Source organism: Hyperoodon ampullatus (assembly GCF_949752795.1).
Source record: "Hyperoodon ampullatus genome assembly, chromosome: 1".
Classification (NCBI taxonomy): domain Eukaryota; kingdom Metazoa; phylum Chordata; class Mammalia; order Artiodactyla; family Ziphiidae; genus Hyperoodon; species Hyperoodon ampullatus.
The window spans coordinates 51,485,085-51,500,750 of NC_136914.1; the positions used below are offsets into that span (position 1 = coordinate 51,485,085).

Below are 15,666 nucleotides of genomic sequence, written 5' to 3' on the forward strand. Positions count from 1 at the left end.
GCTGTAGGCTGGTCATATTTCAAGTGCTTCCGTGATAAGCACATAATGGCTGGTAGCTGCAATATTGGAGAGCCCAGATATTGAACACATCTGTTAACATAAAAAGTTCTGTTAGGCAGTGCTGATATCTAAAGAGGATCTAAAGATCTGGTTTTGAGTGACTGCTTTTTCTTTTTTAACTTTTTACTTTCAAATATTTTTAGAGGGCTTCCCTGGTGGCGCAGTGGTTGAGAGTCCGCCTGCCGATGCAGGGGACACGGGTTCGTGCCCCGGTCTGGGAGGATCCCACATGCCGCGGAGCGGCTGGGCCCGTGAGCCATGGCCACTGAGCCTGTGCTCCGGAGCCTGTGCTCCGCAAGGGGAGAGGCCACAACAGTGAGAGGCCCGCCTAACCGCAAAAAAAAAAAAAAAAAAAAAAAAAAAAAAAAAAATATTTTTAGATTTATAGAAGAGTTCTTCTATAATTACCCCAATTTCCCCTAATTAAACATTCTTACATAAACACCATATATTTATTAAAACTAAGAAATTAATATTGGTACAGTACAATTAACTGGACTACAGACTTTATTCAGATTCCACAGCTTTTCCAATAATGTTCTTTTTCTGTTGCAGTGTCCAGGATACCAAGTTGCATTTTGAGCTTTGTGTTTTTTGGGGGGGGGTTGTTTTTTTTGCGGTACGCGGGCCTCTCACTGTTGTGGCCTCTCCCGTTGCGGAGCGCAGACTCAGCGGCCATGGCTCACGGGCCTAGCCGCTCCGCGGCATGTGGGATCTTCCCAGACTGGGGCATGAACCCGTGTCCCCTGCATCGGCAGGCGGACTCTCAACCACTGCGCCACCAGGGAAGCCCAAGCTTTGTGTTTTAATATGAATATTTCAAATAATTAAGGATAATTTCATTGAGTTATTTGTAGTGAGGTGGATGGACCCAGAGTCTGTCATACAGAGTGAAGTAATTAGAAAGAGAAAAACAAATACTGTATGATAAAATCAAATACTGTATGCACGTATATATAGAATTGGAAAAAAAAATATGGTTCTGTAGAACCTAGGGGCAGGACAGGAATAAAGACATAGATGTAGAGAATGGACTTGGGGACACGGGGAAGGGGGAAGGGGAAGCTAGGACTAAGTGAGAGAGTGGCATGGACATATATACACTACCAAATGTAAAATAGATAGCTAGTGGGAAGCAGCCGCATAGCACAGGGAGATCAGCTCGGTGCTTTGTGACCACCTAGAGGGGTGGGATAGGGAGGGTGGGAGGGAGATGCAAGAGGAAAGAGATATGGGGAAATATGTATATGTATAGCTGATTCACTTTGTTATGAAGCAGAAACTAACACACCATTGTAAAGCACTTATACTCTGATAAAGATGTTTTTAAAAAGTCTACCATTAAAGCAATAATAAAATAAAAATAAAGATAATTTCATGCTAGAGATAGACAAACTATGGTCCGTGTGCCAAGTATGGCATACTACCTGATTTTACATTTGTGGGGTTTTTTAATTGAGTTATAACAATTATGTAAGATTTAAAAAAATTTTTTTAAATTTTTTAAAAGAATAATATGTGGCACAAAAAATAGTACATTTGGAACTTCCCTGGTTGTCTAGTGGTTAAGAATCCACCTTCCAGTGCAGGGAATGTGGGTTCAGGGGAACTAAGATCCCACATGCCATGGAGCAACTAAGTCCTGGTGCTGCAACTAGAGAGCCCATGCACTCTGGAGCCCGTGCGCCACAACTACAGAGAAGCCCGCATGCCACAACTAAGACTCGATGCAGCCATAAATAAATAAATAAATAAATAAATAAATAAAAATAGTGCATTCAAATTTCAGTGTTCATAAATAAAAGTTTTATTGAAATACATCTGTGCCTATTCATTTACATATTGTGTTATGGCTGCTTCCATGCTCTGCTGACAGCCTAAAAATATTTATTATTTAGCCCTTTACAGAAAGGTTGCCAACTTGTTATGTGTTATTGAAGAGATGACATTCTGGGACTAAAAATTTCTAAATAGAATGGGAACTGATTGTTATTTTTACCTATTTCTATAACACATAAATATAATGTAAAGAACATGGTCAGTAAATATTTCCTTGCTGGGGGTTGATTGAAATATTTTCATGTACTTTCAAAAACACTTTCTTAATACTAAATAGAATCAATATAATTTGGTTGTAAAAGTTTCATATGCTAATTAGTACATTGGAAATGCTTTTATTTTTTTCATTTTTTTATTTTTTAAAAATTTTTATTGGAGTGTAGTTGATTTACAGTGTTGTGTTAGTTTCAGGTGTACAGCAAAGTGAATCAGTTATACATATATCCACTCTTTTTTGGATTCTTTTCCCATATAGGCCATAACAGAGCATTGAGTAGAGTTCCTTGTGCTGTACAGTAGGTTGTTATTAGTTATCTATTTTATGTTTAGTAGTGTGTATATGTCAATCCCAATCTCCCAATTTGTCCCTCCCTGCCCCTTACCCCCTGGTAACTGTAAGTTTGTTCTCTACATCTGTAACTCTATTTCTGTTTCATAGATAAGTTCATTTGTACTCTTTTTTTAGATTCCACATATAAGCAATATATGATATTTGTCTTTCTCTGTCTGACTTCACTCAGTATGACAATCTCTAGGTCCATTGATGTTGCTGCAAATGGCATTATTTCGTTCTTTTTTTATGGCTGAGTAATATTCTATTGCATCTATGTACCACATCTTCTTTGCCCATTCCTCCATTGATGGACACTTAGGTTGCTTCCATATCCTGGCTATTGTAAACAGTGCTGCAGTGAACATTGGGGTGCGTGTATCTTTTCGAATTACGGTTTTCTCTGGATATATGCCCAGGAGTGGGATTGCTGGATCATATGGTAGCTCTGCTTTTAGTTTTTTAAGGAACCTCCATACTGTTCTCCATAGTGGCTGTACCAATTTACATTCCCACCAACAGCGCAGGCCGGTTCCCTTTTCTCCACACCCTCTCTAGCATTTATTGTTTGTAGATTTTTTGACGATGACCATTCTGACTGGTATGAGGTGATACCACATTGTAGTTTTGATTTGCATTTCTCTAATAATTAGTGGTGTTGAGCGTTTTTTCATGTGATTTTAGCCATCTGTATGTCTTCTTTGAAGAAATGTCTATTTAGATCTTCTGCCCATTTTTTGATTGGGTTGTTTGGGTTTTTTTGATATTGAGCTGCATGAGCTGTTTGTATATTTTGGGGATTAATTGGAAATGCTTTTATATTTCATTTTTGTAAAGTTGGAATTTAGTGAAAATACTTCACTTTTCAAAAAATGTGAAATCTAGGTAATGTGTTAAGAAAGACTAAAATTAAGATTTAGAGAAAAAAGAAATAAATTCTTATTTTGTGGAAAAAAGCCGTGCTCCATCGGGAGGTAAGGTCTTGGGGTGTACAGTTGATTAGAGACAAAATTAGCAATGAAGTTTAACTTAAGAATCTATCAGAGGGAAGTATTAGATTCAGGTCAACATAGGCATGTTTGCCTTTACAGGTATACCACTATTTCTACACCCTAGAAATTAACATTAATTCAGTAATAGCACCCAATATGTAGTACCATCATCCCAAATATACCCTTTATGCCTGTATGTTTCTTTTTTCTCTCCTTTTGATCCAACCAATCAAGATTCACACATTGCTTTTGGCTATTATGTCTCTTTGATCTCCCACAGTCTAAAACATCTCACCACCTTCTTTTGTTCTTCTTGACATTGAATCCTTTGAAGAGTCCAGTTGTACTGAAGAATGTCCTGCATTTCAGATTCACGCGTTTTCTCAATCTGTGGTTACATTCTGGTTAAACATTTCTAGCAGGAACATCAGATAGGTAATGTTTGAATCTCACACTGCATTGTATCAGGAGGCACTCAGTGACAGATTGTCCTTCTCTTATCTATGGAAAGCATGGCCACTTAGTTAAGATGCTGATTGTCAGATTTCTCTATTATAAAAGTATAGCTACAGGGGCTTCCCTGGTGGCACAGTGGTTGAGAGTCCGCCTGCCAATGCAGGGGACACGGGTTTGTGCCCCGGTCCGGGAAGATCCCACATGCCGCGGAGCGGCTGGGCCCGTGAGACATGGCCGCTGAGCCTGCACGTCTGCTCCACAATGGGAGAGGCCACAACAGTGAGAGGCCCACGTACCGCAAAAAAAAAAAAAAAAAAAAGTATAGCTACAATCTTTTTTTTCCTCCTATAGTTTTTTTTTGGTTTGTTTTTAGTTTTGTGAGGTTTTTACGGTTTTGTTTTTGTTTTTTTATTTTAGTAGCACTCTTAAGTTCACAGCAAAATTGAGAGAAAAGTACAGGGGTTTTCCATATACCCCCTGCCTTCACACAGGCATAGCCTCCTTTATTACCAACCTCCCACTTCAGAATGGTATTTTTGTTACAGTTGATGAACCTACAGTCACACATCCTTATCAAAGTCTGTAGTTTACATGAGGGTTCATTCTTGGTGCTGTACATTCTGTGGGTTTGAACAAAAGTCTAGTATAGTAGCCATTATACTATCATCCAGAGTATTATCAGTGCCTTAAAAATCCTTTGTGGTTTGCCTACTCATCCCTCCCTTCCCCATACATTTTTTAAAGGTAAAATTTTATACAACTCCTTGGCCACCAAACCTATTTAAATTCTAGTGTTAATATTAAATATACATGTATTCTATAATAAGTTATAAAGTGTCAAAATTAAAATTAAATGTAAAATGTTTTCCTTGGTAATTTCTTTTTCATAGCTATCTTTATAAAATAAAGGGGGAAATAATGAGTGAAATAATGAGGGGAATGACTGGAAGAAGTAAGCAAGGAGAAATTTTTTTAATAATCTAAAATATTTTTGGATATATTAGGGACCTCTTAGAATTTTAGATTTTTCTAATTATATCTCCTAGGGGTAACTATTATAAATTATGATTATCTTCTACATTATAGGTATTGTCAATATGGACTCACCATATGGTTCTGTAACACCTTCTTCTACACATTTGGGAAACTTTGCCTCAAACCTTTCAGGAGGTCAAATGTATGGACCTGGGGCACCCCTTGGAGGAGCACCCACAGCTGCTAACTTTAACAGACAACATTTTTCCCCACTTAGTTTGTTGACTCCATGTTCATCAGCATCAAATGGTGAGTAATATACACTGTAGTTCCAGAAGAAGAGTTTGTCTGTATGTTCCCTTAAAAAACAAAAGGTTTTAAGTTTTTCAAAGTTTGGAATCTTTAAGTTTTAAATCTCTTAATAATGTAAATTCTATAAAAAGGTAATTTGTATTCATGGCAATCTGAAATCAGGAGGAATTTAAATAGAATTTCCAGGTTTTTAAAGTATTAGAATCAACTTTGGCTCTATCAAACCTAGCATATTATATTGAAGTTAATTTCTAAGAGGGATCATTTTTTGAGAATAAGACATCTTATTGTATCATCTATTGATTTACATTTACTTTCAGGTTTGAGAATATAGCTCCCAAGAAGAAAGATTTGTAGCCTTAAAAGTAGTATAAATATCATGTGCTTTTGGTCTACCTTTAAATCTCATCTATTACTAAATAATACAACAGATTTCACATTACCAGATGTGTGTTTTTAACTGTAGTCAGACTTTGAAGCAGTGATCAGATTTTTCAAACCAAGGAAGATCATTCTTCAATAGGGAATTCAACTTACATTAAGAGAATTCCATAGTGAGGCTATTATTTGTGGTTACTTATTTATTTAGCGAGGATAAAGGCATCAAATTGCTTTCACCTGGAGGAAATTTTAATGAGTCCTTTTTTTTTTAAACTACCAAATTTCTTCTAACAATGTTAGAGCCCAGTTAATAGAGACTGGTTAACTGAATGAACGAGTAAAAAAATATTAGTATTTGAGAGATGCATATCAAAGTACATTGCCAGTGAAAGCATGAAGTAAGGTGTAGCATATAGTGAATTTACATATTTATAGTTTTTCTTGTGTTTGTCAAATAACAAGGACTGTCACCTGGAATATTAATTATCCTTGTACAGGTGTCCCTAAGTGAAAAGAAGTGGTTTAAGAAAGAATTCAAAGTGACTGTGATAAAAACATGCCAGAAACAAAGTGAGAAGTATGAAAATAAAGTACAAATGTAAGAAGAAAAAAAGCTTACAGCAGTTCTCATTGAGGATACTTTACCCATCTTTGAAGATAAAGTGAATATACTATAACATAGCTACTTAGCCTGGCTTATCTAAACTAAGCTATTAACAGAACACTGAAACTAATTATAACTCTAAGGAATAACTGATTATGACATTTAAGTCTTAACTATCTGGCTTATAAGGAAAGGTTATAGCCTCAGTTATTTAAAGCTGTATTCAGTGCAACATAAATTTCTGTGTACTAGAGGAATATGGATATTTGTTTTATTTATTTAGTTTATTATAAGGAAGATTGATAGGTATATATTGAATGGAAGGTAATTCACTCTGTAGTAAAAATTGGCCTGGGCTTTCCTGGTGGCACAGTGGTTAAGAATCTGCCTGCCAATGCAGGGGACACGGGTTCGAGCCCTGGTCCGGGAAGATCCCACATGCCACGGAGCAACTAAGCCCGTGCACCACAACTACTGAGTCTGTGCTCTAGAGCCCGTGAGCCACAACTACTGAAGTCCGCGTGCCTAGAGCCCATGCTCTACAACAAGAGAAGCCAACGCAATGAGAAGCCTGCGCACTGCAACCAAGAGTAGCCCCCGCTTGCCGTAGCTAGAGAAATAGAGGAAGCCTGCACACAGCAATGAAGACCCAACACAGCCAAAAATAAATAAAGAAATTTATTTATTTATTTATTTAAAAAGTTGGCCAAGAAAGGGGGGGGTGGAATTCCCTGGCGGTCCAGTGACTAGGACTCCGAGCTCCCATTGCCAGGGGCACGGGTTCGATTCCTGGTCAGGGAACTGAGATCCCGCAAGCCATGCCACGTGGTGCAGCAAAAAAAAGAAAAAATTGGTACTTTATCCTAATTCAGGATTCACCCCCTTTAGGGAGGTGAATTTGAAGAAATTTTAGGGCAAGTTACAACAATTAAGAAAAAAAAAACAGAAAAGTAAAATATTGAGGATTACCAATGAACTCTGTTTGTAGTATAGCTAATAACCATATGTTAAATGATAATAATAACAATAATAACAGTTAATTTAATATAAACAGTTAGGTGAGCTTAGACAAGTCATTTCAGTGAACCTCAATTTTCTGATCTGTTAATATCCACCACACTGGATTAGTTTAAGGAGTAAATGGGATAATCTACTATTACTATTGGTCTACTATTATCTACTATTACTACTATTATCTACTATTACTGTTGGTCTTTCTTCTTTTTGATGATAATGAACAGTAAGTGTTAGTTCTGTTTTCTAATAGTTTTAGAAATGTACTAATGGAATGGTAACAGAAGAGCAAACATATTTATAAATAGCCAGTGATTAAAAGGTCTGAAACATAATTTTTGAATGATTTTACCTGCTTAGTTTTTTCTTTGACTCCTCTTAAAATTAGTTTTTATTCCTAAGTATATAACAGATCTGGATCAGTGTCTTCTGAGTGTGTTGAGCTGAAACTAAACCGTTATAGGAATAAAAACATCTTTCTTAAAATATCTACATATGGGTGATTCATATTCACCTATTTATATATAAAAATAAGGATAGTCTTTGGTTTTCATGTTCATAAAAAAATAGGAATTGGGAGAAAAGGTGTTAAAATTGTAACATCATTGCTATTGAAATGTGTTACCTGAAATTTTTTGGTAGTTAATCTTTAAAATAGAATGGATTCTCAGAAGCAGAGAATGTTTTAAAATAAAATAAAACATACTTACTGATATTAATGTTTATTACTTTAGGAAATACATTAGAGATTTTTTTTCCCCTTTTGAACCATGAACCACTCAAGGTAAATATGTTGCATTTGATTATATCTCTAGGGTCTTTAAAGAGTAGCACAAAGAACCCGTGTATATCCCCCCACCCCCACTCACTAATTGTTAACGTGTTGCCACATTCCTCCCTTTCCCCACCATGTATCCCTGTGTGTATGAGTGAGTGTGTGTCTGTGTACATGTGTGTGTTTAGAGTATGTATAGGGATTGTAGGGTTTTTTTTCTTGAATCATTTTAGATTAGTTGCACATATCAAGCTGATTTCCCCTAAATACTCCAGATTATAATATTTTGGAAGAACAAGAACATTCTCTTCCACAACTACAATGCAGTTGTCAATTTCAGCAAATTTTACATTGATACATTATTATTATCTAATGTATAGTCCATATTCACATTTCATCACTTGTCCCAATAATGCCTTTATTACTTCCTCTCATTCAAGATTCAAATCAGTATCACAGATTGCATTTAATTCCCATGTCTTTTTAGTCTCAGACAATCTGGAACTGTTTCCTTAGCCTTTCTGTATCTTTCAAAGAAAGCTTTTTTTTTTTTTTTTTTTTTTTTTGAGATTATAGGTCAGTTGTTTGGTAAAATGCCTCAGTTTGTTTTTCTGATATTTCTTCATGATTAAGTTTAAGTTATATATTTTTGAAACGAATATTAGTATTAGTCAACATTGCACCCTTCTCACTGACATTAGAAGGTATAAAATGTCAGTTTGTTCTATTATTAGTGCTATTAACTTTGATCACTTGGTTTCACAGATTTCTACACTGTCAAATTGTCATTTTTCCCTTTGTAATTTATAATTAATCTGTGGGGAGTTGCTCTGAGACAATTCTTATTCCTCATCAGACTCTCAGGCAGAATATAAGGGAAGGGGGGGAAGAAGTAGCACTTATCTCAGTAGAAATAATAGTTTTATTTTTGTAACCATGTTAATGTTTATAAATTTAAAACAAAACCAACCTTGATGAAGGGAAAAACACTAAAATTGAATGTAAATAGAAACAAGTAAACCTATCTGTATTTTAGATTATTAACGTAAACCTACTAAAAGAAAAAGAAACAATCCAAAAAACTCTTGAAGACAGTAGTATTTTATATACCCTTCAGTCTAAAGACAAATGAACTTCAGACAAATTTGCAATTCTACTTAGGACATTTGTTTTTTTATAATGTTATAGATAAACAATTTTAAAACTATATGGGGTATATTGTAAGGTTAAGCAAATGAATAAGTAAAAATATTGATGATGTGATCCAGGATTCTCACTGTAAGAAGAGAGAAATGTAGAGTAAGGCAAGGAAGAACCCTATGGAATTGGATTGGAATTAGAGGATCAATATGAACTCATGATTTTTTTTTTATTATTATTTTTTAAAATAAATTTATTTATTTATTTTTGGCTGCCATGGGTCTTGCTGCGAGCGGGCTTTCTCTAGTTGCAGCAAGTAGGGGCTACTTTTCGTTGAGGTGCACGGGCTTCTCATTGTGGTGGCTTCTTGTATTGTGGAGCACGGGCTCTAGAGCGCAGGCTCAGTAGTTGTGGTGCACGGGCTTAGTAGCTCTGCAGCATGTGGGATCTTCCCGGACCAGGGCTTGAACCCGTGTCCCCTGCTTTGGCAGGCGGATTCTTAACCGCTGTGCCACCAGGGAAGTCCCTGAGCTCATAATTTTAAAATGATATTATGTGTTGCATTGAATCATATAAAATTGCCATTTCCCCACCCCCACCCCCCCAGCACACTGAAAGGGCCTAGAAGCAATGAATTGTCAATAGCACTAAGCATATTCAGTGTCCAGATCTGTCTGTTAAATATTTTAGTTCACTAAAAGAAACTAGGTCTTCTTGGGGAAATAGCTGATTGTAGAGCTGGGGCAGGGAAAGTATAAGGGAGCCTGCAAAAGTCTTAGAGTGTCAGAAAGTTATTCAGTGCTCGGGTGATTGGGACATGTCAGAAGGACACAGGAGGCGGCTTGGAAGGGGCTCCCACTAGCCAAATTCAGGACAATTTGACCATCAAAATGAATAATGTCAGCTCATTGAATGAAACAAAAACCCATGTGTACGTAATGATTGTAAATAAAATTTTAAAATGTGGAAGAGGGAATGTTGCTCCTTACAGTATAATGACGGCTCATAAATGTAGAGGAATTATAATTTGAGTCATCATTTTGCAACTGTTAGAATGATTGATTCAGGCAAGCCTCTCAGACTTTTTTACCTTTAATACTAAGCTTTTAACTAGTTTGCATTTTCCTTACCTAATGTAAATCTTAATACTTTTTAATGACCATTTAGTTTGTTTCATCTGACTTCTAACTATTCTTTAGGTAATCTGTTCACATGAGTGTAATTTCATGTTTTTGTTTATTTCTGGTAGTCTTGTAAAATTTTGTTTTTACTATTTATATCTTTCTTAAAAATTGCCATTCTGGGTGCTGTTGTAGAACTAACCACAGAAGCATGACTTATTTTTCACAATATATGCATCTGGTTTATGTACTTGAACAGGTTTTATCAACACTTCTCCATACATTCCACTTCTCTTTTCCCTCCCCCTCTTTAGGACATCAGGAAATGGTATTAGGACTCTGGCAAATTAAGTTGGGATGTGGGGGACATGGGTCCCTTCCTTCAAAAAAAAAAAAAAAAAGAAAGAAAGAAAGCAAAGAACCTTCCTTGAGGCCCCCAAACCGCAGATTGGTGATGCTGGAGATCCTTCTGCATACAGGCTGGGCAGAGATCACTTCAGCCCTTATCCTACTCAAACTGCTAAGGTCTATCCTACCAACATTCAACCAGTCCCTGCATTGAGTACTGATCACTGGCTCTGGTCTGTGAGTTTCAGGCCTTGGCAAATTTAGTCAGTGGGCCATTTTGACATTCAGTCTTACAAAGCTGTTGTCGGATCAAAAAGCAGTAAAAAAGCATTACAGTTTTTTAAGGAAAAAATTAATTTTACATTGTGACTCAGTACACATGTACCTGTGTGTGATTTAAATATATTTACAAAACAATACTTATCCTTACAATATATGTTGCATGCTGGTATTTTCTATTCTGTTTTCTTTAACCTTTAAAAAAATTTTTTACGTTAGTCATGGCCAACCACATTCATCTCATGATCTACTATAGTTTAATCAACACTGAACTGAAGCATGAAAGTACAGTGTAATTTTCCTGCAGGAGCACTTTTTCCATTTGTAAGTCACATTGCTCTTTCAATTTGAATTCAGGACCCTGTTGTCATTTCAGAACTGAGGTGGATTTACTGAAGCTTCAGTTTCAGGATAATCTTATTTGCAAGGGGCCCTGCCAAGGTCCTGTACCTGATTTTGTATTTGTAGTTTTGCATTTTTTCTAAAACAGATTCCCAAGATTATATAGGATGCCACAAAACCTCTAAAACCTGTTTTTTCTCTAATATATGTTAGCATATTTAATAACATGACTCTGATTTAGATTTTGCTTCTTTTTTTCCAATTAAAGAAATTATAATAATTAGAGATGAGAAGAGAAATTATAATTAGGCTCTTTTCATAGCAAGGAATGTAGACCAACCCAAGCAATCTCAAGGAAAATGGTGTTTACTTTAAGGCCATGCAGGGTGATCTTCAGAGCTGTCCAGGATTTAATACAGCAACTCTCTATCTCTTTCTATAGCAGATTTATGATCTCTCACTCATGGTCTGTTTCTTATCTTGCTTACTCTCTTTACACCTAGGCTTCTTCGTAATCTCATCTTATATGCGGTCCTCAAAGATTCAATTCATAGTTAATTAAACCAGTTTTTCTCTGTTTACCAATTGCACCTTTCTGATTGAGAAGTATGGTTGGCTCAGCTCATATGTTCAAGTAAGGTCGTCAGTCATAGATTACCAGCTAGCCTGAAGTAGATCATTGTTCAGTCAGATGCCTGCTGTTAGTCCAGTTAAGCCATCAGGAAGGAAGCAGAAAACAGTCATCTGATAAACTTAAAAAAATAAAATAAAAAAACAACGAACTATGGCTAGTGAGGTGGCAGAATCTGTGAAAAGGGCAAATTTTTATTTTTTCAGGCTTTCTCTAGTTGTGGTGAGCAGGGGCTACTCTTTGTTGCGGTGGCTTCTCTTGTTGTGGACTACGGGCTCTAGGCGCGTGGGCTTCAGTAGTTGTGGCATGCGGGCTCAGTAGTTGTGACTTGCGGGCTCTAGAGCGCAGGCTCAGTAGTTGTGGCGCATGGGATTAGGTGCTTTGCGGCATGTGGGATCTTCCCGGACCAGGGAACGAACCGGTGTCCCCTGCATTGTCAGGCGGATTCTTATGTACTGCACCACCAGGGAAGTCCCAGGGCAAATTTCTTAAATGAGGTGGGTTAGCAGGCAAGCCTAGTTATTCTGCTCATTTAAAGAGAATATGGAGGGTTTCTTGGGACCTCCCTAGTGGCACAGTGATTAAGAATCCACCTGCCAAGGCAGGACACACAGGTTCGGTCCCTGGTCTGGGAAGATCCCACATGCCACAGAGCAACTAATCCTGTGCACTACAACTACTGAGCCTGTGCTCTAGAGCCCACGAGCCACAACTGCTGAGCCTGCATGCCACAACTACTGAAGCCCGCATGCCTAGAGCCTGTGCTCCACAGCAAGAGAAGCCACCGCAATGAGAAGCCCGGGCACCGCAACAAAGAATAGCCCTTGCTCCCCGCAACTAAAAAAAGCCCGCTTGCAGCAATGAAGACGCAATGCAGCCAAAAATCAAAAAATGAATTTAAAAAAAAACAGAATATGGAGGGTTTCTGTTATTTTGCTTTGCTTTTGTGTTTTGAAGGATACAGTAAAAGAGTGAAAAACTAGCTCTAACGTAGAAGTTAGGGCAGGCTCCCAGAGATGAGTCTGAGGGAAGGTAGGATTCATTCATCCTCCTTCCATCAGTCCTTCCTGCTTGCCTTCCATCTCTGCTTCCTTCCTCCCTGTCACCTTTGACTATGTCTTCGTGTTAGTTTTCTGGGTTGATTTTTCTCAGGTATATAATGGTGCCCTTTCAATATGTTGTTTAAAAAACAAAAAATAGAACTTTGTGTATCATATTTACAACTACTTGTGTTCCTTGCAGTTCGATTTAGTCTTTTCTGGAATATTCTTTCATTTCTAATCCTTTCCTGAGTTTTGTCATCTTGTTTCTAGTTTTACTAATTCTGAATTATGCTGTTCTTTCAAATCTTTTATTTCTTTAAGCTCACTTTGGAATTTTAGATTGTAGTCTCTTTCTGATGTGCCTTTAGAATATTAGACTAGACTATAGCTTTCTTTCTGGCATGCTTTTATTGTCTACGACAGCGGTCCCCAAGGACAGCAGCGGGGACTGTTTTTTTTGGTAGCGGGGACTGGTTTCGTGGAAGACAGTTTTTCTACGGACGGGGGTAATGGGAGCGATGGGGAGCGTCAGATGAAGCTTTGCTTGCTTGCCCGCCGCTCACCTCGTGCTGTGCGGCCCGGTTCCTAACAGGCTGCGGACCAGTACCGGTCCGTGGCCCAGGGGTTGGGGACCTCTGGTCTACAAGTTATTATGGGTCCATATCTCCTTTAGTTCATATAATAGCTTTGCATGTAATTCGACTGCAGTTCTATTGTGTTTTGCATTTTTTAATGAAGTGAGTTTTCCTGAACATTTAGAAGGAATAAGTGGATCAGGATATCTTCTCTAGATTAAAGACACTAGTATTTCCTCTTATAAGGAAGTGTGCAAAACTATGGTCTTATACTTTGTTAAATCTCCTGGCTTTGTTGTCCCTACCCACCCATCCAACCTACCCACCTCTTCCACGTCTGCCCTACTCTTGACTGGATATTCTCTTCACTTTGCTTTTGTTGTCGCTTTCCTGTTCAGTTTAGAATCTGTTCCCATAAGTTTCTTGTCACTGTAGGAATTTATCAGCAGGCACCTTTAAGAAGTCATAGCGGGGACTTCCTTGATGGTCCAGTGGTTAAGAACCTGCCTTCCAGTGCAGGGGACGTGGCTTCAATCCCTGCTTGGGGAACTAAGATCCCACATGCTGTGGGGCAGCTAAGCCTGCATGCTCTAGAGCAGGGGTTCCCAGCCCCCGGTCTGCAGCCTGTTAGGAACGGGGCCTCACAGCAGGAGGTGAGTGGCGGGCGAGCGAGCAAAGCTTCCTCTGCCGCTCCCCATCGCTCCGCATTGCTCACCTTACCACCTGAATCATCACCCCCATTACCACCTGAACCATTCCCCACCCTGTGGAAAAATTGTCTTCCACAGAACTGGTCTCTGGTGCCAAAAAGGTTGGGGACCACTGTCCTGGAGCCCACGTGCTCTGGAGCCCACGTGCCACAACTAGAGAGAAGCCCGTGCTGCACCGCAATTAAGGATCCCACATGCTGCAACGAAGATCCTGCGTGCCGCAACTGAGACCCAATGCAGCCGAATAAATAAATAAATATATATATATATTTAAAAAGTCATAGGGCCCAAGTTGCTCCAGCTTTTTCAGACCTTACTGTGAATCCCTTACAATCACCCATGCATAGGCAGAACTCTCCCACTTTCACCTGCTGTTCTCAGATTGGCCTGCCCTGCTTTCCTTTGAATACCTTTGACTGTTTTGTGGCTCTCCTGTTCTCAGGTCTAGAGAATTGCTTCCTTCCATACAGATGCTGCTACTACATGAGTCTTATAGCTGTTGGTGATTTGTCCCCATTCACTTGTATCTTTGGATTCATTTGGATATCTTGTCTGTTTTGTTATAGATGGGTTTTGGGCTTAGCTAACTTAGTGGCTTTTTTTAATGGGAAGAATCTAAACCTGTGCTACTGTTACTTCCATCATCCTAGAATTCCTTCTTATACCACTGTAAGATGAATTTTTAAATACTTATAATTTTTTGAAGACACATGTGGCTTTTCCATTTTCTTATCATTTGTTAAAAGTAAATGCTGTCAAGTAATGCTAATGGATCCATGACCATAGGAAATATATTTTAATTTTTCATTAGAAGGTAATAGTTTTCTTGGTTTACTTTTACAGTTAAGTCCATGTTTCATGTTTTTGTTCCCCAATGAAATCAGTATCCATACAATAAATTATAATTTATAAGGTACTTTAGCATTCATTCCTTTTAGTTAATAGTCACTACATCTCATTGAGTGGCGGTACTATCAATTTAACCAAAATAAACCTCTGCAGATACTAGTAAGATGGAATTGATCTCCACAGTACTTTCCAATTTTGTATGATTCTAAAATATATATGAGAAGTCTTCTAAAAAACATGTTCAGGCCAATAATATTATTGAATTTTCTTTGTCTTCCAAGTTCCCTGAAAAGTACCTCAGGAAATAGAAACACTATGTTTGTGTGTACAGATAGATAGATTGATTGATTTTGTAAATTTATTAGCTACCTGAGTCCTTTTGGATAGATACACACACACACACACTCCCACACGCACACACATACATATAGAAAACTTAAATGCAAAGATAAATGAAAAAATATTAAATGACTATCACTAGGGCATAGAGTCAGACAGTTATGAATAAATTGTATCTATGCAGGTAACTGTTTTGACTTTTAAAAAATTTATTTATTTATTTATTTATTTTTGGCTACGTTGGGTCTTCGTTGCTTCACACAGGCTTTCTCTAGTTGTGGCGAGCGGGGGCTACTCTGGTTGCGGCGCACAGGCTTCTCATTGCGGTGGC

At 37.9% G+C, this 15,666-nt stretch overlaps 1 protein-coding gene across 5 annotated transcripts in view; it reads left to right on the forward strand.

The window, feature by feature from the left end:
- Positions 1-15,666, forward strand: part of ANKRD17 (ankyrin repeat domain 17) — a gene marked incomplete at its 5' end in the record, with an annotated part of 161,996 nt that overhangs the window by 142,211 nt on the left and 4,119 nt on the right. For all 5 annotated transcript variants that reach the window (XM_079712392.1, XM_079712393.1, XM_079712395.1 and 2 more), the window contains one exon: positions 4,984-5,181. In XM_079712392.1, the coding sequence (XP_079568518.1) occupies positions 4,984-5,181 (198 nt within the window). The remainder of the gene's footprint in view (positions 1-4,983; positions 5,182-15,666) is intronic.